Here is a 25,807-nt window from a genome sequence, read left to right on the forward strand (position 1 = left end):
TAACTGAATGGTCTTTTATAGTTACTTTCCGATTTAACAGTGAGCCAGCCAGAGATGGAGAACAGCGTACAGAGGCGTCCCCGGGTTTCCCGATGGCAGAGGGGCTGGTGGCCCTGATTATCTCGTGTGAGAACCCAGGGCGGCGCTGAGTGGGGCCGAGCATCTGTGTGTCCCGTGTCTTAAACATGAGAAGCAGATTGGAAAGTAATAGCTTTTTCTCAGAATTTCGGTAACATATGGGCTTATCTGGATCTAAGAAGTCTTTGAAGATCTTTGAACTTGAGTAAATGCCTTAACCTTTGGCATGGTGGGTGGGTTATGTGCTTTTTCAGGGGGGAGACGCTGCGTTCTGCATTTCTCCTTTGTTTTTTCCCCCCCTCCCCTCTTCCCCATTCTGCCCTTTAATATTTTCTTTCAAAGAGGGATGGGGGCTGGGACTAGACCGGATGATTGGGAGTCTAGGCGCTCTGACGTCAGGTGGGTTTCCAAGCAGCGCCTGTGACTGCTTCTCCCGCGGAAGGGCTGGTGGGCCTTGGGACAGTGTTTCGGAGACAGATCCGTGTAGGTGGTTATTTCTGTTCTGTAGACTCTGTTTGAGACCGACAGCGCCTTCAGATCTCCCTGCCGGGGTGCGGCCGCGGGGACATGCGGGCAGACCCGGGTCTCGGTCTCGTCTGTGACCTCGGGACTTCTCAGCATTCAGGTTTCTCAAAGTTAAAACAAAAATCTCCCGTCTCTGTCTGTGCCCAGGCTCCCCTCTCTCCCCAGAGCCAGGGAGGAAGACTGCACACCCCTCCCCGCCCCACCCAAGACCAGAACGGAGTGACCGCCGGTCACGACTGCATCTAGGATATGCCTGGGCATGACACGGCTCACACTTTTCTGGCATGTGGAAGAGCCCCGTGTCTTCCTGTGTCTATTATGGGCTTTCATGATGCTTAACTCTCTGGGATAGGCCCAGGGCTGCCCCCCTCAGAGGGTCACCCACCGCCCCCTGCCCACCTTGAATTCGGAGCGTGCACGTCCGAGAGCGTTCCCTGCTAGGTTCCCTGCTGTTACCGTTCCCAGGGCGTATGCCAGACACAGTAACAACAAAGTCTCCAATGGAGACGTTACTGGGCCCGCTCGAGCAAATCGACGATCAGCGGGAGGGCCTGCTCCCCGAGGCTGTGGTTGGGGTGTTCAGGTGTCGCGGCCTTTCTTTCCCAGGCACTCGGACTGACTTGGGAACCACGGAGATGGTCCGCTGACAGCTGAAGTGTCCAGTTCTTCCTCCTGCTCTTGGCCAGGCTGCAGGCTCTGCTGGTGTCTGCGTGGATGACTCCACGACGGGCCAGCTCTCCTGCAATGTTCGGGGACAGGAGTACCTCTGGCTGGTGGAACTGTTTCTTTCTCTGTCTCCTTTCTGTTTCTGGGTCCCACCCAGTGGTGCTCAGGGATCCGTGCGTTGCTAAGGGCCCTGTGTGGTGCTGTGAGCAGGGCAAGTGCTTTCCCCATTATGGGATGCGCTGACCCCCGACACCGTCTTCTGGACTGGTCACACAGAACTTCCTCTCAGGTTTTCGTGTCAGAACTCAGCAGCAGGGCAGGCTGCTGCATGTCTTTCCGACACCCCCTCTCTGTCCAGTGTCTTTCTCCAGGGCTCCCGGCCTGTGGCCTCTAGCTGCCCAGAGCCCCTGATGCACCTTTGTAACGCCTGAAGCTTCTTCGGTGCCGCCCGGCATCCTGCGAGACTGGGTGGCCCGGGTCTTCCTGACTGTTTGCTCGGGGATTGCTGGGAGTTTTCTTTCTGTGCCTGTTGTCCTGCCCACCTCAAGGAAGCGGCTGCTTGGGCACTTTTGCCAGCTTTCCTGCTTGTCTGTGACAGAGGGCTCTCCCCGTAGCCTCTAACCGCGGGGTGAAGGGTCACTGGACCCTTGACTTCTTATTTGTCATTTCCGTATTTTTCTTTCTCCACTGATAATTCATTGACTTTGTTTATCTTTTTTTTTTTTCACATCACACCCGGCAATGCACAGGGCTTGCTCCTGGCTCTACACTCAGGAGTTACCCCTGGCGGTGCTCAGGGAACCATATGGGATACTGGGTATCGACCTCGAGTCAGCTGCGTACAAGGCAAATGCCCTCTCCACTGTGCTATTGCTCCAGCCCCGTGTTTATCATTTTTAAAAAACCAACTTTGTCTTTTTTGATCTTTCGATTCATCAGTTTTGTTTTTTCAAATGTATTGCTTTTCTCTTTCACCGTTTTTTGTATTGTAAAGTTTCCTTTTTATTGGGCCAAACACAGTAACTAGAAGTCGCACAATGGAGACGTTACTGGGCCCGCTCGAACTATATCCAACACTTTTTGGACATGGCATATTTCAGTGTTTGTTCTTTCAGATACTTCTAAGATATTTGAAGAAACAGGAAACTGCCTGTCTGCTTGTGATTTCATCTTTCCCATGGATAAGAAGGAAATACGTTGCTTGCCGTCCGAGCATTTTTCTTGTTTTCCTCTTATATTTGGCGACTTTTCTGGTTGCCTTCTTATGTTTCTTTCTTGTTTAATTTCGTCAGCATAATTTGAATATCAATAACTTTTGTCTTCAAACTGTGTAAAGATCATACTTCTGACTCACCATGAGGTGTGTTTGATGAAATATTGTGGAATATTTAATATGAACAAATGCGAGATAGGCAGAGAAGGTGAGCGTCACCAGTTGTCCAAACCGGTGTTGCTACTTTCCCCTGGGAAATCGCCTGTTTGCTTCGCCACTGTGGGAATTCCGCTGCAACCTCACCTCGGGTTTCTCGTCTTTCCCTAAGTGCATCTCCGGTTGTTATGTTCTAGGCTACATGCTTTGGTGTTTATTTATCAATGCAGAATGTTGTATTCTCCACAGGGGGACCCCTCGTCACAGCGCGTGTCTTTTGAAGCATCCCTAACTCCCACATGTTCTTTACATGGACTGACACTCATCACCGCCTTTGCAGCGAGTTCTCGCACACGCTGCTTGGTGCTCTAATGGCCAAGCTTGGTCCCTGCATTTTCCCGCTCCAGGGTTCATCCTGAGAGTTGTGGGTGATGCGCTTTTTCCTCAGTTCCATAATCTTTCTTCTCTTGGTTATATTTGTGGTCGATGTTTCCTGATTGTTATATTTGGATTCAACTCTACCACCTTGTTCTCCGTTTTCTTTTTATTCGGTCCAGTATTTTTTGCTGTCGCGCTAGGAGCCTAGCCTGCCTGTGGCCACCATCCCTAGCCCAGCCTCCTGCAATGCTTAGGAGTCGGTCTGGGGCTGCCGGAGGACGAGCCAGTCCAGGGCCCTGTCCTCTTAGCTCTCTGCTACTTTATTTACTTGGGGGGGTCTCAGTAATGCTCAAGGGGGATCGACCTGGCCTCAGCCCTGGGCAGGGAAGGCGCCTGACCCCCGTTTGATCTCCCTGGCCATCTCCCCGTGTGACCAGCCGTTCTTAGGTCTGACGTGCGTGCAAACCGTGGGCGCTGCGGCCTGGCCCCGGCTTCCTGGAGACTGACAGAAATCCGTACTTCTGTCGAGTCCTTCCTTGCTGCTCTGAGACTTGAAGGAGTGTTTGACTGGACAGAATGTTCTGGACTCTTCTCCCCGGGAGCTTTGTAAGGGATGTTCCTTATTGTTTTGCTGTGAGTCTTTGCCATCGGGGAGAAAGTTGGTGCTTGATTCTCCTCCTTTGCCAGTGGCCCAACCCGACCTTCTTTCCCTTCTCCTTCAGGGGTGAAGCTCTGTCAGGCCGCATCTCAGCGCTTGGCCCAGCAAGGTCCTTCCCTCCCGGGTCCTTGCGCCAGTTTCCCACGTGGGTTCCGTTAGTTCCACACGTGTTCTTGGATTGTGATCATATTAGTTCTCTTGCCTTGCTGTTCCTCTGGATTCTCAGTTATTGGCTCTTCTTTTAACCAATTATCTAATTCTTTCGACTCTGTAAAGTATCTTCTGTTGGGTCCTTAGTTTCAGACACCGTGTCCCGCGTGATACTTAGTGTGGCTCTCCTTACATGTGATTTTTGGTGGGACCTACTCGGATTCCTTGAACTTTGATTTTTCTCTTTCAGACCTTGTAAGTGCTGTATATGACTGTGGGTTGTTTTTGTTGTTGCTCGTAGTGGTCTGAGGATTTTCCAGGGTCAGCTGTTACAGACAGTTCTGGGGAGGATCAGAGTTATGGAGAATCAAGAGTTTTCCCCGAGTGTCACTGCATTGTAGGGACAGTGAGGCCGAGACCCTCGAATGTGGGAGCTTCATGGGGAACACTGAGTGTTTTAGGTCCTTTTATGCAATTGTGTTTGTTTAAAGTTCACATTTTCTGTGTTTTTTTTTTTTTAAACTACTAGGCACCAGTGAACACTTCTTTCAAAATATATCTGTTTCCTGGAATGTAGAATTGCCCTGTTTTTGTTACGGTTTTCCTCTGGTTTTGGTAGAGGGTGAAATTAAAAGTCATGCCCATCTTGACATACGTCCATGCTTTTTTATTTAATGTGTGATTTTTAAAATTTAATTTTAACTAGTTTTTTTGATACCTATTATTTTTATTTATAGAGCTTCACTTAAGAGGTCATTTGAAGTATTGTAGTTATTTGTATTGAAAGATAAAATATTAGGATATTTGTTTTGATTACATATGTTTAGAACTTATTAGCCAATTAAGAAACTTGACAAATTGGTCTTTGAAGGCAGTAATTCATTTTCTGTAGGGATGCTATGGTGATTTTTTCTATTCTGTAGATATTGAAAGCATTTATCTGGTGTAATAGGACATCTTGCTGTCCATTTATTGCTTATATATTGTGTGTTCTAGAGTGCCACATTTTTTATCAAATGTTTCTTTGTTTATAATATATCTCCATATTGAGTTTGGTACTCTAGAGATTTTTAGAGTGATTTATCAGATAAGTATTTATTTAAGGAATGAGGGACAAATACTGTCTTCTATTTTAATACGGTTTCTTCCTTTGTCTGGTCCGGTGGCGCTGGCCTGCTCTGTCTCCTTCCCGATGGGTTCCCTCAGGTGGAGACTCACTCAGGCCCTGACCACGTCCGTGGGGCTGTCGGCGCCTGGTGTCACACGCCCGGGAGTGAGAAGGCAGAACCGGGGTTTGAGATGTGGTTTGGATGACCCAGTCGAATAGGGTCCATTTGAGGGAGTGACGCACATCTTTGTTTTTCTGAGGTGCCGGATGTCCAGGCCTGTGATGAGACTTTTCACGCCACGTAACTGCAGTCCCGGCCAGAGCCCGCATCCCCCCACCAGGGTCCCCGAGTCCCCACGCCGCCCCCAGCCAGAGCCGCTTCCCCCGACCAGGGTCCGGGGTCCCCCGTGACACCCCAGGCAGCTCAGCACACTAGAAAGAGTTTCTTTATACCCCACACACGAGAGAGCCTTTGTTTATTTTTATGGTGGAGTTGGTGACACCTCACATACAGATTTTATTCTCCTGAAATTCTACAAAATTGTCATCAATGTGAAGTTGACAAAAATTGTTTTTCGAAACCTGTTTAACTTTCCACTTTTATAGGTACATAAATAAGTTAATGGTATTGTTAATTTTATGCCGATACTTAAAGATTTCCATGAGATAGATACATTTTATACGTATACAAATTAGTAAAAATGAGAAGATGAGAATTTAAAAAAAAACTAAAAATCTGAGTAGGCCTCTAAACGTATAAAAGTGTCTTTTTTTACACATCCTTGGTTAATATTCCCCTCCATGTTGTAGAGTGGCTATTCCCTCCTTGTAATCTCTCCAGAATTATTTTTCTGCTTCTTGAGGCTTACAAAGTTAAGAATTCAAATAACGGACATTAAGGGACAGCGGGACAGTAGCTGATATTTCCCAAGTGACATACTCGAAGGGACTTCCTCGAACGTGACATCGTGAGTGACTGCTTTCAGCCCGTTAGGGTTCATCGGGCACACCAGCCGCATTTCTAGGAAGGAGAACATTCCAGAATGCCTGAGCTGCTTGTGTGAGGACAAGTGGCGAGCAAGGAGCAGGATGGGTTTGGGGAACACCCTCTGCTCCCCTGAGCCTCCCACAGAGGGTGGCAGACAGTGGGGGAAGGGGCTGTGGGGGGAGGGTCAGGAAGCTGCCCACTCCCGTCCGCCCCTCCACCTCTCTCTCAGACCAGCAGCCAGCAAGCCCACCTCACTGCGAGTGATCACCCTCCCTTCATAGATAGAGATGGGAGCAAGAAAAGAACTGGGTCGGTCTGGGCCAGAGTGATGGTACGGTGGGTAGATGCGTGCCTGGCACGCAGCCAACTGGGTTCAATCCCTGCCACCCCAGATGGCCCCCTGGGCACTGCAGGACGAAATCTCGAGTGAAGAGCATTGCCGGATATGGTCCAAAAACAAACCCCCAAAAAAAGGAGAAGAAATGATCTTTTCAGAGTCACTGTTATTATGAGGAGTTCTGTGTGTGTGTGTGTGTGTGTGTGTGTGTGTGTGTGTGTGTGTGTGTGTTGGGGCACACCTGGTGATGCTCAGGACTTTATAGTATACAGTGGATAGATACATAATTGTATATAGTGAGTTATATATTTATATGTGGTAAGTCATATGTAGTAGGGAGTGAGGTTATCAGGAAGAGAAATCCATTTATTTTCATTGTTACTGTATTTTTAATTTGTTTTTGGGTCACACCAAAGCCTCTGGGGATACTCCTGGCACAGTGCTCAGGAGTTGTTCCCAGTGGGGCTTGAGGGACTGTGAGGTTCCTGGGGTGCAGCCCGGCCCCCTGCATGCAGAGTGTCTGCAGGCCTTTGACCAGCCCCCGGCCCTGTTCCTGCATTTCAGTCAGGAAACTTGAGATTCTGACAGAATATTGTTCAAAGTCTTTTAGGATTAGCTGCTGAGAATTTTGTGCTCCATGGATGTTGAAAAATACGCTTAGAAATAAATCGAGGAAAATCTTTGAAGACAGTTTTGGATGGGAAGAGTTCTGTGACAACAAAGTTAAGGTCGCCAGAGACATTTCAGTGAAAACTTAATTTTTGTCAATTAAAGATAGTAAACTCAATTCATATAGAAATTCCTAGCACTAAATACTAAACTGCCTCAAAATTACGTACTAAAAAAAAAAAAAGAAAGAAAAAAGTTTGTGATCTTCCGATGCAGAGTTGCTCCTTCCTCACTACTGAGCAGTTGGTGATGAGAAGCTTCCGTTAGACTCACAGCCTCCCAGGGATCTCAGCCCCGCCGGCCTGGGTGCGCCCGGTCCTGCTGACGTCTGTTCCCGGGAGCCTCTCAGTCCCTCCGTGTCACCCGTCTGTCTTTCTCGGGGTGGTGTGTACCTGGACACCTGCTGGCTCTCCCCGCTGGGGCGTCTCTGCTCTCTGCTTGCTTCATTTATTTTGTGTTGTTCCTTTGGCCTCGATCCTTCGCATTTTCCTCCTGTCTCCTTTCCACTTACCTTTCTTCCTTTTCTAGCAGCTTGAGGTAATTACTTCTTTTAGACCCTCTCTCAGCTCCTGTCAATAAACTTGCCTCTGAAGATGGCTTACTTACAGCCTCCAAATTTTCATGTTGTGTTTTCATTGTCTTTCAGTTTGAAATATTTTTTTAATTTCTTCTGTGAATTTTATTGACTCCTGAATTACTTAGAAACGTTATTACTAAGTTGAAAGTTTTTGTGTGTCCGTTTTCCCACTTTGAATTCTAACAATTCTCTTGAGGCCAGATAAAGTTATTCTGTGTGATTTCTACCTGTGGACTGGCCCATTGATAACCAGAAAGGATCCTTGATTATTTTGAGCGAGGCTCTCAGTTTCTGAAAACCAGTGTGTCTGGTACTGATAGACTCATTCTAGTCTTCTGTGCCAACTGCACGATACGCCTGAATTTAGCTTTTGACTTTAAATTTGTCTGGTCTATATACTTCAAGTACATTTCTTGTAAACAATATATAACTGTATATTTTACGTGGTGTTTCAGTTCATTTGGAAAAACTGCTTTCTAAGCACTGTGTCAGTTAATATGTTGATTGATATGTTTGAATTAAATTTTTTCCATTTTATCTTTTTATTTTTGTCCCTCTTTTTTCCTTTGGAGTCTCTTTCCTTCTTTTGGACAAATGCCTAACTTTGAGTGTTCCTTTTCAGTTCGTGTTCTGGCGTTCTAGATGGACTTCTTTTCATTTTGTTTTTGTTTATTGGTTGCTCTGTGCATTTGCAGGTCCTTACCACGTCAGTACACAGGAAGTCACTATTTTCCACTCATATGGAACGTGGAAAACTTTTTACTATCTCTCTCTATTTTCTTGATTCGTACTTGAAAATTCTTTAGCAAAGCAATACAGTTTTTTACTTCAAACACGGAGATGTCCTTTAACTGGCTTAAGAATGTGCCTTATTCTCTCCTAACTTCTAGGTTTTCATTTATTACCATTATTCCTTTTAGTCTAAAAATCCTACTTTGTGATAATGAAGATCTGCTGTAGATGATTGTGCTTTAATTTTCCTTCATCTGAAAATAGCTTTATTTTACTTTTGTGTTTGAGGATTATTTTTGCTGGAAATAAAATTTAAGTTTTTTTTTTCAACCATGTTAAAAATTTGTTCCATTTCCTGGTGCTTTAGACAATTTTTTGTAGGACTGTCAGTCCGGCAGTTTTCCCGTTTGCGTCTAAGGCAGGACTTGACATCTTTCCTTTAAATAAATTCCAGAGAGGATCGTAACTGCTATGACAGGAGTTCCATTGTCACAATTAGAAATAAAAAAGAAGGTTGGACAGGTGTGAAAGCAGATTCCAGGGCAGGGAGACCAGATCTCTGGACATTCCATATGTTCAGACTTTTTTTTGTGTGGGAACATCCTCACAACTTACTGTGGGCGGGGGGCTCTCAGACAGTGCTCAGAGGCCGAGGAGTGCTTCTGGGCCAGCACGGCTAGAGTTGGGGGCAGTGGCCCGAGGCTGTGTGTCAGCATCCCCTCCCAGGGCTGCCCTCTGTGGACCGTGGGGCTCCTGGTGGTTTGCTCCATTTCACTGTCTCCTGACGCCTAGGTTTCAACTTGGGAGGTTTTCACCTACAAACACTTTTTGGTCAAATGTTGTTTCCTGGGGCTGGAGCGATAGCACAGTGGGGAGGGCGTTTGCCTTGCACGCGGCCAACCTGGATTCGATGCCTGGCATCCCATGTGGTCCCCCGAGTACCGTCAAGAGTAATTCCTGAGTGCAGAGCCAGGAGTAACCCCTGAGCATCGCTGGGTGTGACCCAAAAAGCAAAGTGCAAAAAAAAAAGTTGTTTCCTGTAAAGTGAAGAACGTGTATTTACTTACTGCTCAGGAGGCATGTTTTTGATGCCTCCTCCAAGCCTGTAACTGATATGACAGTACGTTCTTTCCACCCGTGTTTCAGAGGGCGTCTCTGTGTCACGATGCCGCAGACTGTGTTTAATGAAACGTCTCCTCGCTGCAGGTCCAGGTCGAGGGCACGTCTCCGTTCCCACAGTCGGAGCAGCGAGCGGTCCAGCCACAGGAGAACCCGCAGTGGGTCGCGGGACCGGGAGCGTCGCAAGGGCAGAGAGAAGGAAAAGAGGGAGAAGGAGAAAGGCACGGACAAGGAGGGCCACGGCGCCAAGCGAGGGTGAGTGAGGGGCCCGCGGGAGGGACGAGCCTGGCGGGGTCTGGTGGATGGGGAGGAGGTGGGAAGGGGGACGCAGTGGGGACGTGGGAACAGCAGGTCAGAGCCGTGACGGGGTCTCCTCCTGTCTGCACAGACAAGCTTCTTGTTTGGTCTAAGTTTGGGTATTTCTGGGGGGTCTGGAAAGAGTCAAAGCTCTTTTTTGGGGGGGGGCATTTTGGGTCACACCCAGAGATGCACAGGGGTTGCTCCTGGTTCATGCACTCAGGAATTACTCCTGGCCATGCTCAGGGGACCACAAGGAATGCTGGCAATCGAACCCGGGTCGGCCGCGGGCAAAGGAAACATGCCCTACCCGCTGTGCTATCGCTCCAGCCCCAAGTCAAAGCTCTTAAATATATGTTAATACTAACTGCATTCCCTGAGCCAAGAGTAACCTACCAAAAGGCATACCCAAGAGGAGCGCTCTCCTTGGAAGAAGTTGGCATCTCAGGTTTTCACTGTAATTTTTCCACTCCTGTTTTCATTGAGCACATCAGTAACACAGTTTAGAAATGCACAATCAATGGTTTACCACCAGAACTCCCTATGTAGGAGAAGGAACTTTCTAGGATTTTTAAGGATAGTTTTTCACTGGCTTTCCTTTTTTTGTGAATATAAGTTTAAAATTTGAAGACCTAGAATGTGGCTTTTTGGGAATCTTGAAGCAGTTATTCTGGTCCTGTCTTTTGGAGCATGAGATCTGTTCTCATCCTGAACCAGATTGGGTGTTGAAATGAAACAAATTCTGGATCAATAGCTTAAATCATACTTTTTTTTTTTATAATTAAATATTGGCCGCGGGATCTTTTGTTCTGTGAAGTGGAGCATCTTAGAATTTTGTTCCCTAGGTCAGTCTCTCAGCATCTGGTCACTTTATTCCTTCAGTGAAAAAGAACCTTTAGGGGCCAGAGAGAGTCCAGCGGCAGAGAACAAGCTTTGCAGGAGGTCTGGGTTTCCGGGTCGCTCCCGAGCGCTACCTGGTCCCCTCAGCACCACTGGGAGGGACGCCTGAGCACTGCTGGGAGGGACCCAGACCCCAAAAGCTGAGTACGAAAGTCTCTTTCTTGTGTCAGTTCAGTTGAAGATGAATCAAGATCTTGACTGTGGTTTCCTGAGCTCTAGCTCTTAGGAAGAATTAATCGCATTAATGGGCTGGGGCACGTCTTTCTCGTTCCTGTTCTCCACACGGTGGGTATCTTGATCTTTACTTCCGGTTGCCTAGGATATCACTAACATAAGCCTCCAGGTGCTAGTTCTCAGGTGTTCTTGGAAATGACGGATGGGGGTTGTAGGCGGGGGACGGTGTTGCGTCTGAACTTGCTCCTCACCGCCACCTCAGAGGCATGTCGTTGCTCAGGAATCCTAAGGTTTGTCCTCTGATGGCTGGAAGGGTTATGGAGTGTTCCAGAAGCTGAGATGGGACTGACTCTAGGAGACGGAGCAGTGAAGTGAGGTGAGGGTCACAGAGGCCTGGGGCAGTCTTGTGAAAAGGGTAAAAATCAGGCGGAAGGAGTTGAGCAGGATGCAGAGTGGGTTTCTGAGGCTGGAAGAGCAAAGGACACAGGACCGAAGACCCCTCCTGTCCCTGCTCATCCCGGGGATTAGTGAAGCACGTCAAAAGTAAAGTGCCCCGTCCAAGGAGAAGCAGTCAACGGAGGTGAATCAGTCAGGGCAGGCTGTCAGCTCGGAGCCGCCGCTGTTTCTTGCCCCGTATTGATTATTGCTTATTGAACACGACTCTGCACAGTGCGAGATCTCTCCTGCCCCTTCGCCTTCAGTCCCCCCCCCCCCCCCCCCATCACCAGGCATCGCTTAAACAGTATCTGGTTGGGATGGTGGGAAGTGTCCCTGGGGGCTTTAGAGGTGAGGGGGTGGAGGGAATGAGGGACGATGAGGCGCTGCAGGGAAAGTCTCCCCGGACTGATTGTGCTCCTGGCTGGAGGGTCACACACCTCTGGTGTCGTTATTTGTCGCATTTCTTTTCATCGCCGAGAGCAGCAGCCCTGTTGAAGCTGGGCCCTGAGGCCCGCGTGCTGTGAGGGGACAGGTCAGCCGTCTCCCAGTTTGGGGGCCCCGGGCAGGGGGAGGGTGCCAGGGACACCGGCTCTGTCAGGTCTTTGGTGTGGTCTAGAGTCCGGTGTTCCCGGACAGTGTCTGTGTCGGTGTGTTTGTTATTGTAGTTTTGCTGCAACAGCCTGCTATACTGTCTCTCTGGCCCACATTTAACAAAAGAAACACAAAAATTTCCTAGACCTTAGATTTATTTTTGTAATGGTTTCACTTATGTCTCTTTCCGGGTAGTTTTCAAAAAACTCAGGTGTGGATGAAAAGAAAGACAAGAGCGTTCAGGGTGCATCTTTGTGGGCCATTTGCGTCTTTTCTGTGTGTCCTGTTATCGGTAGACCGTGATAACTTGGCTTCTTCTTTTCCAATTGGGCTCCCTTTTACTTGTTTTTCTTGCCTGATTGCTGTAGCCGCCTCCAGTACTGCATCAGACAGAAGTGGAGAGTGTGGACACCCTGACCTGCGCCTGGTCTCAGAGGGGCCTCTCAGTCTCCCCCGTTTGAATGATGCTGGCTGCATTCTCACAGACGGTTGCGACTAGCCCAGGGAACGTTCCTTCCACCCCTTATTTTGTTGAGGGTTTTTAATCATGACTGAAAATATTGTTGGATCTTGTCAAATGCTTTCTCTGCATCGATCAGTATGATTATATGGTTTCTGTATTTCCTTTTACTAATGTAGTGTACTAATTGATTTGCGTATGTTGAATCATTCTTGCATCTCTGAAATGAATCCCACTAGATCAGGGTGTATGTTTATTTGATCACTGTATCACTGTGGGTGACAGTGATACAGTGATCACTTGATCACTTGATACCCCGTTACTCATCGATTTACTCGAGCGGGTGCCAGTACCATCTCCATTTTATTTGATAGGTTATGGAATTTGGCTTGTTAAGGATTTTTACATCACTATTGATCAGGGAGATTGGTTTGAAATTTTCTTTTCTCGAAGTAGCTCTTGGAGTATTAGTGGAATATTAGGGTCCACAAAAAAGCTACTAGGAACAGTAAACCAATACAGAAAAGTAGGTGGCTATGCAGAATAAGCTCCATTCTTATATCTAAAGAATGAGTCAGAGGAGAAAGCAATCAAAGGTCTGTCCCATTTTAAGTAGTGTCCAGAAGCATCAAGTATCTCGAAATCAAATTAACAAAAGAGCTGGGAAATCCATACCATGAACGCTTTGAATCACTTCAGGAAGTGACAGAAGAAGACTTAGGAAATGGGAAAATACCCATGTTCATGGATTGGAAGGACCAGTAATGTTAAAATGACGATCCTACGTAAGCTGTTACATACATTCATCACAACTGCTTCCCACATTCGATGTTCTTTGGACCTAGTAAAGTCAATAACAAAGTTTGTCCTGGATCAGAAGGCACCCCTGTTAGCCAAACATACTGAAAAGTAAATTAGGAAATGTCTCATTACCTAATCTATAACTGTACTATGAAGATAAAAAAAATGCAACGTATTGGAGTAAAGTAAAGACAGGCTTACTGATCATTGTGTCAGAATCTAATACTCAGGCTCAAACCCTCATTTATGGACAGTCGTCTTTGACAAAGCATCTGAGCACGTGAAATGGAATAAAGGTAGCCTCTCCCCAAAAGGGAGCTGGGAAAACTGGATCACCACGTGCGAGAGAGTAAAGCTGGACTCAGACCTCAGGCCTCACGCAGAGTCAGGTCAGTGTGATCCAAGACCGTGAGAGCCAACCAGAGATCGTCAGGTACCTGAGGAAAATACAGGCAGAGCACTCCAAGGTTTGGGCTTCAGAGGTGTCTTCACTGATTTGATATCATTGGCAATGACAACAGAATCAAACATAAACAAGTGGGACTACATCGAATTAAAGAGTTTTCTGTTTGGCGAAAGAAACATGCTCAAAACGGAAAAATAGCTAACGGAACGGGAAAAAAGTACTTGCATCCAGCACATCGGATAAAGAGTTGATACCCAGGATTTATAAAGTACTCACAAAGATCAACAGCAAAAAGTTCAGAAACCCTATCAAAAAACGTGGAGAGGAAATGAGCCAGACCCTTCTCGGAAGAAGCTGGTGGATGGCCAGTGGGCACATGCGGAGGTGCCCTCATCACTTCACAATCACGACCATCCTGTTGTTCGTCGATTGCCTCGAGCAGGCCCCAGTAACATGTCCTTCGTCCTAGCCCTGAGATTTTTTAAAAAGTGCCATATTCAAGGCTCTGCCAGGGTTAGGAGAATGAGACCCTTCATTGTTACTGGTATGTGGCATATTGGGTATGCCATGGGGAGTTTGCCAGAGGGCAGGTTACATTCGGTAGCCTGCCGGTTTGTCAAAAGTAAGGATGAGATAATAAGATGTGGAGCCCACATCACTTATCATCAGGGAAATCCAGATCAGGATGACGGTGAGATGCCGTCTCACACTAGGGAGAATGACACATATCAAAATAAGCAGAAACAGTTCGTTCTGGTGGGAATGTGGTGGAAAAGGGTCTCTCATCCACGGCTGGGGGGGGAACATTGTCGGATTTAGCCACTGGAGGAAGCAGTCAGGACGCTCCTCGGTGAAGTCAGCATTGAGTGCCCTATAACCCAGCAATTCCGCTTTTGGATCTGTGCCTCCCCGACGGAAGCGAACGGTGTATCCACTGGTGCACTCGGTACAGTCACTGAGGTACACAGTCCTTGGTGGTCAGTGGCAGGTGACTGGATCATGAAAATGTCATACAGAGACACAGTGAAATATTCTGCAACTGCGGGAACCATGAAATCATGCTCTTTGCTTCAACCTGGGAGGAGCTGGAAGATGCCGCGATGAGTGAAGTCAGTCAGTCTCCTGGATAGAAAGACAAGCTGGATAGTCTCACTTCCCTGCGGGACAGAGGCAACTGGGCGAGGCATTGTCGTGTGGTCGCTGACGACACGAGATCCCAGCTACAACCACTCAGCTTGACAGTGCGAGTGCCGAGGGGTGTGGGGGGGCGCGGGCAGGAGGGAACCCGGGACCCTGGCGGGAAGAACCTGATGCTGGCGGTCGGGCTGGGGTGGAAACGTGGATTCTGAAAACTCAGCTATTAGTAGTTTTGTGCATCACAGCTCTTTAACTTTTTATTTTTTAAAGAAAAGAATCAAAGTAGGATCAAAATTCTAACCAGGAAAAAATAAGGAAAAGGGATTCATGAGCAGTTTCAGGAGGATTTCAGCAGTTTCATTGTGAACATGCCAACTACTCTAATGTGTGTGAAATGACCCAGATGCTACTTTATGTAAGAGAAGCGAGTGATGAACTCTGACCTCTTAATATAGGTCAAAAAAATCCTTGTTACCTAATCAGTTTGGAGACAGGAATGTTCCGGAGTGTTTTTGCTGCACCCAGAGCTTCTATTCACACAGCACACCTTGAGGAGGAGCGGAGGTGCCCTAGTGGCTGGGATAGGCACGGGTGGGGGTGGGGATGGGGGTGCTGGGTGGGGAGGTGGGAGGGACCAGCCAGGCTTGGCCTGAGGGTCGTCTGTGGAAGGAGCTGCCGTGTGAGCCCAGTCCTGGGAGTCCTGGGACCTGTGAATGGTCGCCCTTCGGACGCATCTCGCCACGTCGCAGAGTGACCGAGTGTTGGTGCCCATCTCTAGGAGGTCCTGTTTGCAGGGACTAAGTGGCCGGTGGACCTCACTCACCAGCCTGGTCTGAAGTCCTCTCGAGAGGGCGTAAAGGTCTTAACTGATAATGTTGTGCCCGAGTTTCCGATCCCCTGTTGCGGAGAGACCGAGTCCACATACGGTAATGCAAAAGCAAAGAACTTTATTCCTAGCCCCAGCCAGCGCCAGCCTGAGCCAGGGTCCGAATCTCACCCAATGCAGTGGCATCTTGACAAGGACCCCGACTCCAAATCACAAGCGGTTTCTAGAGGGTTCAGAGTGACGAAGCGGTTTATGTACTCTGTTTTTAGCATTGACCCTATTACAGACAGTGGTCAGCAATTAGGTGGTTAGCAAAAATTTCTAAGGAGAGAGCTGACCCTTCGTGACCGGCCAGACCCAACTGCCCAGTTCCTTGTCTAGGCCCTGTTCTCAACTGGGAGTTACCAGAAACTGCAAGTCCTGCTCCGGGAAGCAGAAACCAAGGCCTCGCTGAGACTTCATAGGCTGTTCTGGCTGCTGAGGGGCTCTGGACCTCACAGTAATAACCCGGCATTTATGAAACTTGGCTCCTAAGGCCGTCTGTCACTTATCCACAACTCTCTTCGTTCAGTTTAGTTCTGGCGTCCTCCTATTCAGTGCCTGGGGCCTGGGGGCCACTGCCATTTTCTGCTCGGCTGGCCAGATGCGCTATTTCCCCACCCGGCCTGCTGGTGGTACCGTTTGCCCGGCCAGTGTCCCTGGGGCCACATATAGAAGCTCTGGTGGCCTCGAGGTCATGGGGATCGTGGCTCGGGCGTGGAGACCGGAGCGGGGCCAGGGAATGGACGTGACTTTGCCAGGCAGGGAGAGTGCCCAGACCCTGACCCCTCACTCGACTCCTGGGCCCAGCCGTGCATTGATTCACCGGCTCCTGACCGGCTGTCCGGGCCACCTGCACCGGGGGCGCAGGTATAGAGCCAGCGGTGCAGCCAGGCGCTCCCGGTGCGGAAGGCGTGCCCTGCCGTGGGCGTCTCAACCCTGCAGACCTATGTTAAATGTCTGCATTTTAGACAAAAAGCACAGCCTAACGCCAGAGGAAACGGGTATTTTTGTCCTCTCTTTGAACACGTCTGTGATCTGAATTGCACATTAAAAAAATGCACAAAGGTGTTTAGAGTCTGGGGAAATTCAGTGGCCAACATTGTCATGTGTGTTCTCTTTTTTAGGTCACTTGCAGTTGTTTTTCTTACTGAACAAATTGTCTTTGACTTGTTGTTTATTCTTCTGTAAAATGGGGGCAGGGATGCTCAGAGCTGCGTTGGAAACACACTGTTGTGCAGGAAAGGGGCTCCTGTCGGGCCCCTCTTCACAGAGCCCCAGCCTCGGCCACACGGTGGTCTGGCAGCGCACGCTGTCTCCTGTCTCCGAGTTTTATGCCGCCAGTTCCTGCTGATGGGGTTTGTGCCGGGCCCTGGCAGAAGGTGCCGGGGCGTTGGGGCTGCTGGACTCCTCTTTGACAGCAGTTACTGACTCTGGAGCCCACCTCATTTCCCGCCCCGACTTCTTTATGTGGCAGGAAGTCCCTCATGCTAATGCCCCGATTTGCATAGAGGTTCTAGAGTTGTGCGTCTCCTTTTAAGTGTCTGCTCAGATCAAAGCGGGGCCGGTTATAGCTGTTTCTGACACCAAGCTGCGTGGTGTTGTTTTCATTAAACATTTATCACACTTCCAATGTGACAGCAGGCAACTTGGTGCCAGGGTAACATGTTTTCATGCAAAATTTATTGAAAAAGACGAGACTTTGTACAGCGAGCGTGTTGCCTTTCAGCGGTGTTGAGGGTGCGTGTCTGGTTGAAGGGGCCGCTCCCGCTCCTCGCCACGCGCCCGCCAAGCCTGGGCGTCAGTTTTGCTAAGCAGGGGACAGACACCTTCACGGGCCTTGCCCCGTTCTTCGAAGAGTCGCCAGTTGTCTTTGACTAGGGCATTCCACGCGAGGCTGGAGCATGCCACTCACTTCCCGTTGTGTCGTTTTGAGTGTTTCTCCCTGGCTCTCAGTTTGACGCCACAGAATCAGTTTGTAATCCCTTCCAAAGACCAGGTCAGCAAAGGGAATTTAGCCAGACCAGAGAAATGATCCGCAGGAGCAGGGGACAGTCCTGGAACTTCTCCCTGGCGACACCTGTTCTCTTACTCATCGTGTCGTACATTTTAATTATCCCTGCCTCTCCCCGCGGGATCTGATTTGAATTAGGCCTGTCGGAGCAGTAAGCGGCATGGGTTGTAGTTTCCTTCTTTCTCTTTGTGGTTGCCCGCCTGTGAAGCCTGGGGATGAGAGAAGGTGCCTTTATTTCCCTTTTCCATTTCACGGGGGCTGAGGAGTTGAGGGTTCCGTGAGACGACTGAAGGAGTTGGTGAGAGAGGGTGGGAGCCGTGTGCTGGCTGCTCCCCGTGAATCTGAGTCCTCCGGGCTGTCAGGAGCTTGCCGGAGCACGTGTGTGCACACCAGAGCACGGGTGCCCGTGCTGGAACACATGTGCCCATGCCAGAACACGTGTGCCCACGCCAGAGCACGTGTGCCCATGACAGAACACGTGTGTTCACGCTAGAGCAAGGGTGCCCGCGCAAGAACACATGTGCCCATGTCAGAGCACAGGTCTCACGCCAGAATAAGGGTCCCACACCAGAGCACGTGTGCCCACGCCAGAACACGTGTGCCCACGCCAGAACACTTGTGCCTACGCCAGAGCACATGTGCCCATGTCAGAGCACAGGTGCCCATGCAGGAACATGTGTGCCCATGCGCCCAGTTGTAGCCTCTCTGCCAGTCACCTGCGCGCTCTTAAGCCTCCAAACCTCCACCGCCTTTTCTTCCCTGCACCGAATGTTGCCATTAATGTCACAATGACATTTAGCTTAAGTTGCCTAAAACACTTGAGTGTCCCTACAAGGATTTGTGTTTTAAAGAGTGTTTTAAATTGCAATCTCCCCCGAGCTCTCCGTGCCCCAGCTGGCTTGCTTCGGCACCGTAGCTGCCGTCCCCTGTGGTGTTGGTGGGTCCAGGCAGACTCCCAGCCTTAACTGTTCTCTCCCACAGGGGTCTTGTGCTGAAGGCCTTGGTGGTCGCCGTCACTGACGTCATGCGTGGCTTTGCCAGCTGAAAGTTCTGCAATGTTGTTAGAGGGGACGGAGAGGATAAGCTTGGGCACGAGGACCCCTCTTCCTGAACAGCATGCAGTCCCCAGAGCCTCTGCGGCTCTTGTGACTCACTGTAGTTCTGACTGAGGCCACAGTGAAGGGCACCTTGAATGTGTGCTTGGAGTGATCTCGCCCGGGAGGGCCTCACTGTCAGCGTGTGCTTTCCTCTGGCTGTGTGTGTGGGGGAGGGTATCAGGCTCCCACCTCTGGTGCTCCAGGCTGACTCCTGGCTCTGCACTTGGGGATCATTCCTGGTGGTGTTCCGGGAACCGTGTGTGATCCTGGGGACTGAGCCTGCAAGACCAGCACCTGCCGGCTTGCTTCGGGCCCTGTATGACAGTCTGAGCGTGGCTGATGTCAGTGCCACCCTAGCAGATGGGGTGTGTGGTCAGTTGATGGGATGATTCTGTCATCTTCCGGATGGCTGTGGTCACCCACTCCCTCTCCCACCAGGATGTTCCATTCATGCAGGAGTTGGCGACGTCGCTTAGACTTTGAGGCACTGAAAGTAGGTGATAAGGAAAGGGTCCAGATGGTGAGTCAGGGCTGATGCCTGTCAGCGGGAGCCCAGCATGGCCCTCGACTCAGGAAGGCCGGGAAGACTCTTGGGCAGTGGCTGGGCCTGGCGGGCGTCACGGAGCACCTTCTCGGCTGTTCTGTGTGCGCTGATCCGAGCATAGCAGGTGCCGCCAGGGAGTCCACAGTGAGCACTGCCACTTCACTCTACCCAGTGCTCCTGGAGGTGGCTTCGAGGGGTAGTCTCTCCCCCGGTGCATGCCTGGTGCTGGCAGGCCACCTGGAGGCAGATCAGAAAAATCAATTTGGTTGTTTTGTTGCAGTCTTAGCTTTTTATTTATTTATTTATTTATGTAAGAAAGGTCCGGGAAGGCTTTTCACATTTAAAAAAAAAAGGCACGTGGGAGATACCAGATTTTATTTTTATTTATTTATTTTTTATTTATTTATTTTTATTTTTTTTTATTTATTTATTGAATCACTGTGGGAAAGGTTACAAAGCTTTCAGGTTTAGGTCTCAGTCATGCAAATATCAAACACATTTCCCTTTACCAGTACTTATTTTTTACCATGAAGAACCCCAATAAAACCCCACCCCCCACCCCTCCCCGTCCCTGTGAGGCAGATGAATTCTAGTTAACACTCTATCTGCTTTGATTAGATTCATTGTTTCAATAAAAGATTCACCACTATTATTTAGAGTTTACCCCCCCCCCCCCCCAAATCAGACATGCTGAAAAAGCATTGTGAAGTGATTTGCTTTCTACAGCTGGGTTCAAGAATTAAATGTTGGTTTTGGATTTCTGCTATTTTACCTATTGACCCTGAAAGTATTTCTACTGAAAGTCAGATAGTTAAGAAATTGGTTTCTGTGTTCTGGAGTCATGGCCGTGCTGGAGAGCCGCTCGCGGGGGGCAACCGGTGGCCTCGGTAGGGCGTGAAGGGCGGAGCGAAACGCCCCCCTTCCCATGAGGTTTTAGTCGCCCCCACACTCCCGGCTCATACCTGCTGTCCACAAGGCTCCCATGTGGCCGCCATCTTTCTTTCCAGAGAGGAGAGGGCGAATGGGGCAACACCCTTTCCCCTCCGGCAGACTTGATGGGCTGGATCAACGCATAGTCCATTCACTTTTCTGCTCCAAGCTGCTGGGTTCTGCATTAAGTCCTTGTGCTTCTGGGGCCATGGCCGTGCTGGAGAGCCGCTCGCGGGGGGCGACTGGTGACCTCGGTAGGGCGTGAAGGACGGACTGGAACGCCCCCCGACCCATGAGGTTTTAGTCGCCCCCACTCCCCCGGCTCATACTTGCTGTCCACAAGGCTCCCATGTGGCCGCCATCATTCTTTCCAGAGGGAGGAGGGCGGAAGGGAGCAACACCCTTTCCCCTCTGGGCAGAAATGATTGCCTGGATTAACGCATAGTCCTTTCACTTTTCTGCTCCAAGCTGCTGGGTTCTGCATTAGGTCATTGTGCTTTTGGGGCTGTGGCCGTGCTGGAGAGCCGCTAGTGGGGGCAACTGGTGGCCTCGGTAGGGCGTGAAGGGCGGACCGAAACGCCCCCCTTCCCATGAGGTTTTAGTCGCCCCCACACTCCCGGCTCATACCTGCTGTCCACAAGGCTCCCATGTGGCCGCCATCTTTCTTTCCAGAGAGGAGAGGGCGAATGGGGCAACACCCTTTCCCCTCCGGCAGACTTGATGGCCTGGATCAACGCATAGTCCGTTCACTTTTCTGCTCCAAGCTGCTGGGTTCTGCATTAAGTCCTTGTGCTTCTGGGGCCGTGGCTGTGCTGGAGAGCCGCTCGTGGGGGGCGACTGGTGACCTCGGTAGGGCGTGAAGGCCGGACCGGAACGCCCCCCCTTCCCATGAGGTTTTAGTTGCCCCCACACCCCCGGCTCATACCTGCTGTCCACAAGGCTCCCATGTAGCCGCCATCTTTCTTTCCAGAGGGAGGAGGGCGGAAGGGAGCAACACCCTTTCCCCTCTGGGCAGAAATGATTGCCTGGATTAACGCATAGTCCTTTCACTTTTCTGCTCCAAGCTGCCGGGTTCTGCATTAAGTCCTTATGCTTCTGGGACTGTGGCCGTGCTGGGGAGCCGCTCATGGGGGGGCAACTGTTGACCTCGGTAGGGCGTGAAGGACGGACCGGAATGGCCCCCGTTCTCGTGAGGTTATAGTCGCCCCCACACCCCCGGCTCATACCTGCTGTCCACAAGGCTCCCATGCGGCCGCCATCCTTCTTTCCAGAGAAGAGAGGGCGAATGGGGCAACACCCTTTCCCCTCTGGGCAGAAATGATGGCCTGGGTTAACGCATCGTCCGTTCACTTTTCTGCTCTAAGCTGCTGGGTTCTGCATTAAGTCCTTGTGTTTCTGGGGCTGTGGCCATGCTCCAAACTTAACTCTGATTTTCAGGGAGAAAGATTGGGTGGTTTACTTCTCATTGATCACTTTGTATATAGAGAGATGTCGCGCGGCCGCTTACGCGGCCGCGCGGTTTTGAGAAAAAGTCCTCGTTCCCGCATACTCGAGCTGTGTTTGTAGAGGCTTCTGGTCGCCGGGGTTCCATCTGGGGGAGGCGGGATGCGGCACCTACTCCATCTGGAACTTGCCGGTGATCTCAGCTCTTTTTGGAACCTGTTTTTTTTTTTTTTTTTCCCTCCGGGATCTGTGATTCCCGCACCCTCCATGTGGTCCTTCGATACCAGATTTTAAATTGCGTATTTGGAATAAGCTGGCGCGAACCTTAGAAATCAAGCCTGTTCGCTATGCAGCCTGAAAAGAAAGAGGAGAGCGGAAGGAAAGGGTTCGCCCACTGAAGCTGTGGGGCGGGTCAGAGGGGGTCTCAGGCTTGTTTCTCAGGGGCTTGTAAGTGACAGGTACCTGTTAGCCAAGACCGTTCCCTTTCCACACTCGGCCCGGAGTGGTAAGCCCAGCAAACTGCCGCTTCGAAGTTCTTTTGAAAATCATTTTGGTTCCAATTATAGCACAGCGGGTAGGGCGTTTGCCTTACAAGCGGCCAACATGGCCGACCCGAGTTCGATTCCTCCGTCCCTCTCGGAGAGCCCGGCAAGCTACCGAGAGTATTCGATATGCCAGACACAGTAACAACAAAGTCTCCAATGGAGACGTTACTGGGCCCGCTCGAGCAAATCGACGATCAACGGGAGGGCCTTTACCTTTACCTAAACCCTGAGTAATGACACTGATACACTACCACCGAGGGTCCGCTGACTCCCAGCTCTGCTCTCGGGGGCCACATGGGTCTCTAAGGATGGAACCCTGTGGGCCGCATGCAGGACGCGCCCTGCCCATGTCTCTCTCTCCATCCCCTGAGGTTAGCACACGTAGACGGGGCTCGCCTCAGCCACACTGACACAGAGCATTCCTGCCACTTCCACCCAAATCCTGGTGGTTCCCTTTGGAATTTATTTCTTGGCCTGTGCTGAGTCCCTGGGAACCAACCATTCACGTGCTCGTTATCACTAAATATATGATGCTTGCTTGCTTTTTAAAAAAAAAAAACACATACGCATGAAATCATGGCAAGTACTTTTTGCGACAGTGTGTCTCCCGCATCCTGTACCTGATCTGTTCAGGCCACAGCACGGATCGCACCTTATCGATGGGCATCTTCTGCCACATCCTGTGCCACGATTGATCCTTGCAGCTGTCCAGGAACCTTTGCCAGTTATGGCTAGATCCGCTGTAAACAGTCATGGATGGTGTTTTCATTTCTTCTGATAAATAACTCTTTGGGCGAACCAATCTGAAATATTGGTAGGAACTTGCCAGGCTGTTTTTTTGGGCAGTTGTGTCATTTGCCATTATGAGTTTCAGTGGCTCCATATTATCAGCATTTGGCATTTTACTGTACCCACTTCTATAGTTATATTTACTAACAGTGGTAGCTCATTATGGTTTTAACTTGAATTTCATTATGCTGATCTTTTTGGAAATTTCATGTGCTTATTTAAAATCAGTATTGCGTTCAGTTTTTTAGTAAATATAATTCAGTAATACTAATTAAGGTAGTTAAAGAGATTATACACCATGGTCTTGCTCCTTAAGCCACATTCTCGCTGGCCTGTGTCTGTGTGTCTTTGCCTGTTTCCATTCTGAGGAAGCCTGTGTTCTCCTGGAAATATCATGATCAAAACTATGAAAAGAAATCCATGGGGGCTGGAGCAATAGCACAGCGGGTAGGGCATTTGCCTTGCATGAGGCCGACCCGGGTTCGATTCCCAGCATTCCATATGGTCCCCTGAGCACTGCCAGGGATAATTTCTGAGTGCAGAGTCAGGAGTGACCCCTGTGCATCACCGGGTGTGGCCCAAAAGGGAAAATAAATTAAAAAAAGTGAATCTGTTCCTGTCATTAAAAAAAGAAAAAAGAAAAGTAATCCGCGAACAGAGTTGCTGACTAAAACAAATTAGTATATGAGTTTCGTTCCTATACATGGTGAATCACCAAAAAGCAATTAATGAAACAATCGCATTTGCAATTGTGCTAACAAAAATAAAATAACCTTATGAATTTATTCTCAAAATAAATTTGGTCAAGGGAGCTAGAAGTACTGATTTGTGAGACTGTGCTGAGGTATTGAGAAGGACACACGCTGAAAGGGAAAGGGTGCGGGGTCTCGGGCTGGAGGGACTTGCGTTTGCCTGAAGCAGTGTACTCGGCCACTCAAGGCCCTCAGAACCCTGATGGAATTCTTCACATGAGAGCAGCAAAGAAAGTTCGAAAAACTCACTCAAAACTACAGAAGAGCCAGAGTAGCCAAAACAATCCTGAAGAGATTAAAAAAAAAAGACATCTCAATTTCTCAATTTAAAACAATACTATACGGGAGCATTAATCAAAACAGTAATACTGGAATTAAGAATTGAGAGTCCAGAAATAAACCCACACATTATGGACAGTTGACTCACGACAGCGGCCGCCAGACCATACAATGGAGAAAGCAGACTCTAATAATCGGGCCAGGAAAAGAACCATGTGCAGAAAGCGTGAAACTAAACTAGTATTTTTTTTTAATTGAATCACTGTGAGCAACACTTACGAAACTTTCATGGTTGAGTTTCATTCATTCCTCCACCAGTGCTCATTCCCCTCCACCAGTGTTCCCAGTATACCCCCCATCCCAGTCCACCCTCCCCCTGCCTCGCTGGCAGACAATTTCCCCCATACTGTCTCTACTTGGGGCATCATGGTTTGCAGTACACATACTGAGAGGCCATCACGTTTGGTCCTTTATCTACTTCCAGCACACATCTCCCATCCCGAGCGATCCCCCCAGCCATCATTGACTTGGTGATGATCCCTTCTCTCTCCCAGCTTCCTTCTCCCCAGCTCATGAAGCAGGCTTCCAACCATGGAGCAGCCTTCCTGGCCCTTGTCTCTCCTTTCCTTGGGTGTCTGTCTTCTATTGTGATATTTTATATTCCCCCGATGGGTGCAGTCCGTCTATAACCAAGCTCTGACTTAGCACCACACACTGAGGTGAATCAAGAATAGATTCAAGACTCGGATTCATTCACTTGGAGAACTGAGCCTGTGAAGTGTGTAGGCAGCCTGTGTCTCCTCAGCACCTCAAAGGGGGTTGCGAGGTTTGACTGCGGGACGACTCGATGCCAAACGAACCCAACGGCTCTGCTTTTAACCGAAGTTTCTGCGTGGTGGAAGGAGCCGTGTTCGGGAGGAGACAGTTGTGCCTCTGAGCAGGCGCCTGGCACCAGTGGGCTTGTTGTGCGAGCCAGCAGGGCCTGTGGTGTGCGGCTGGTGTAGTTGACATAGAGGGGGCCCAAGGCGCCAGCACCTGTGTCGGTTTCCCTTTGCTTCTGCGTCATCTATTCCTGAGCCGTTTGGTCAGGTGTACATACATGGGGGGGGGGGGGGGGGAGAGAGAGAGAAAGAGAGAGAGAGAGAGAGAGAGAGAGAGAGAGGTGAGTGAGATCAGACTGGCACACGTGTGTGTGTGTGTGTGTGTGTGTGTGTGTGTGTGTGTGAGATCAGACTGGCATACATGTTTCTAGTTCGGTCTCACCAGCTTGTGGGACTTCTCTCTCTGAGCGACCATCTCTAATTGTACCCTGAATGAATGAAGGGGCAGTCCACAGTCTCTGGAGTACTTTTCTGTGGTAGAACATTTGCTCGTTAGTCGTGAATGATGGTGAGAATGACTCCCCAGGAGTGAGGGGGAGAGGGGAACGTGTCGTCGGATGTCACTTAAATTGCGGTAATTCTGCTCCCTGCGCGGCCAATGGCCCACATTTGCCGCCATCTCGTCCTCTGCCAAGAACATGGGTGAGTCATACCGCATCGGTGTGACTGGCCGGCCGACACCTTCCTTCTTTCTGCACCTGTCCGTGAAGTACATGTTGCGGATTTGTGGTGCTGGCCTTGGGGACCCCCCCCCCCCCACAGTGAGCAGTGAGTCATGGGGCTTGTGGTCTGGAGGGGCAGCGAGAAGGGTCCTTAGCATGGACATCAGGTGTCAGCCCTGACTGGTGCCGAGGCTGGGGAAGCAGAGTGCCCTGAGGACACACATGAGATGGACATTTGGCCGAGAGCATCGAGGCTGACGTCCCCCCGAATGTGGACCGGGGGGGTGGCGGGGGAGAGGGGCCCAGTGTGAGGCTGTCGGGGGCACAGCCAGAGCCGCGCCCCTCAGCCTGGTGAACCTGGTTGAGGATTTGGTCTCTATCTGGAGAGTAACAGGATGCCTTTGAAGTGCCTTAATCTGATGGGTGACATGATCAGATTAGTGTTCTG

At 49.7% G+C, this 25,807-nt stretch overlaps 1 protein-coding gene across 1 annotated transcript in view; it reads left to right on the forward strand.

Annotated features, from left to right (window-relative positions):
- The window catches only part of RSRC1 (arginine and serine rich coiled-coil 1), a 251,714-nt gene that overhangs the window by 54,974 nt on the left and 170,933 nt on the right, over positions 1–25,807 (forward strand). The window contains exon 3 of the mRNA XM_056113955.1: positions 9,442–9,609. Coding sequence (XP_055969930.1) covers positions 9,442–9,609 — 168 coding nt within the window. The remainder of the gene's footprint in view (positions 1–9,441; positions 9,610–25,807) is intronic.

The sequence above is a fragment of the Sorex fumeus genome, unplaced genomic scaffold (assembly GCF_029834395.1).
Source record: "Sorex fumeus unplaced genomic scaffold, SorFum_2.1 ptg000024l, whole genome shotgun sequence".
Lineage (NCBI taxonomy): Eukaryota > Metazoa > Chordata > Mammalia > Eulipotyphla > Soricidae > Sorex > Sorex fumeus.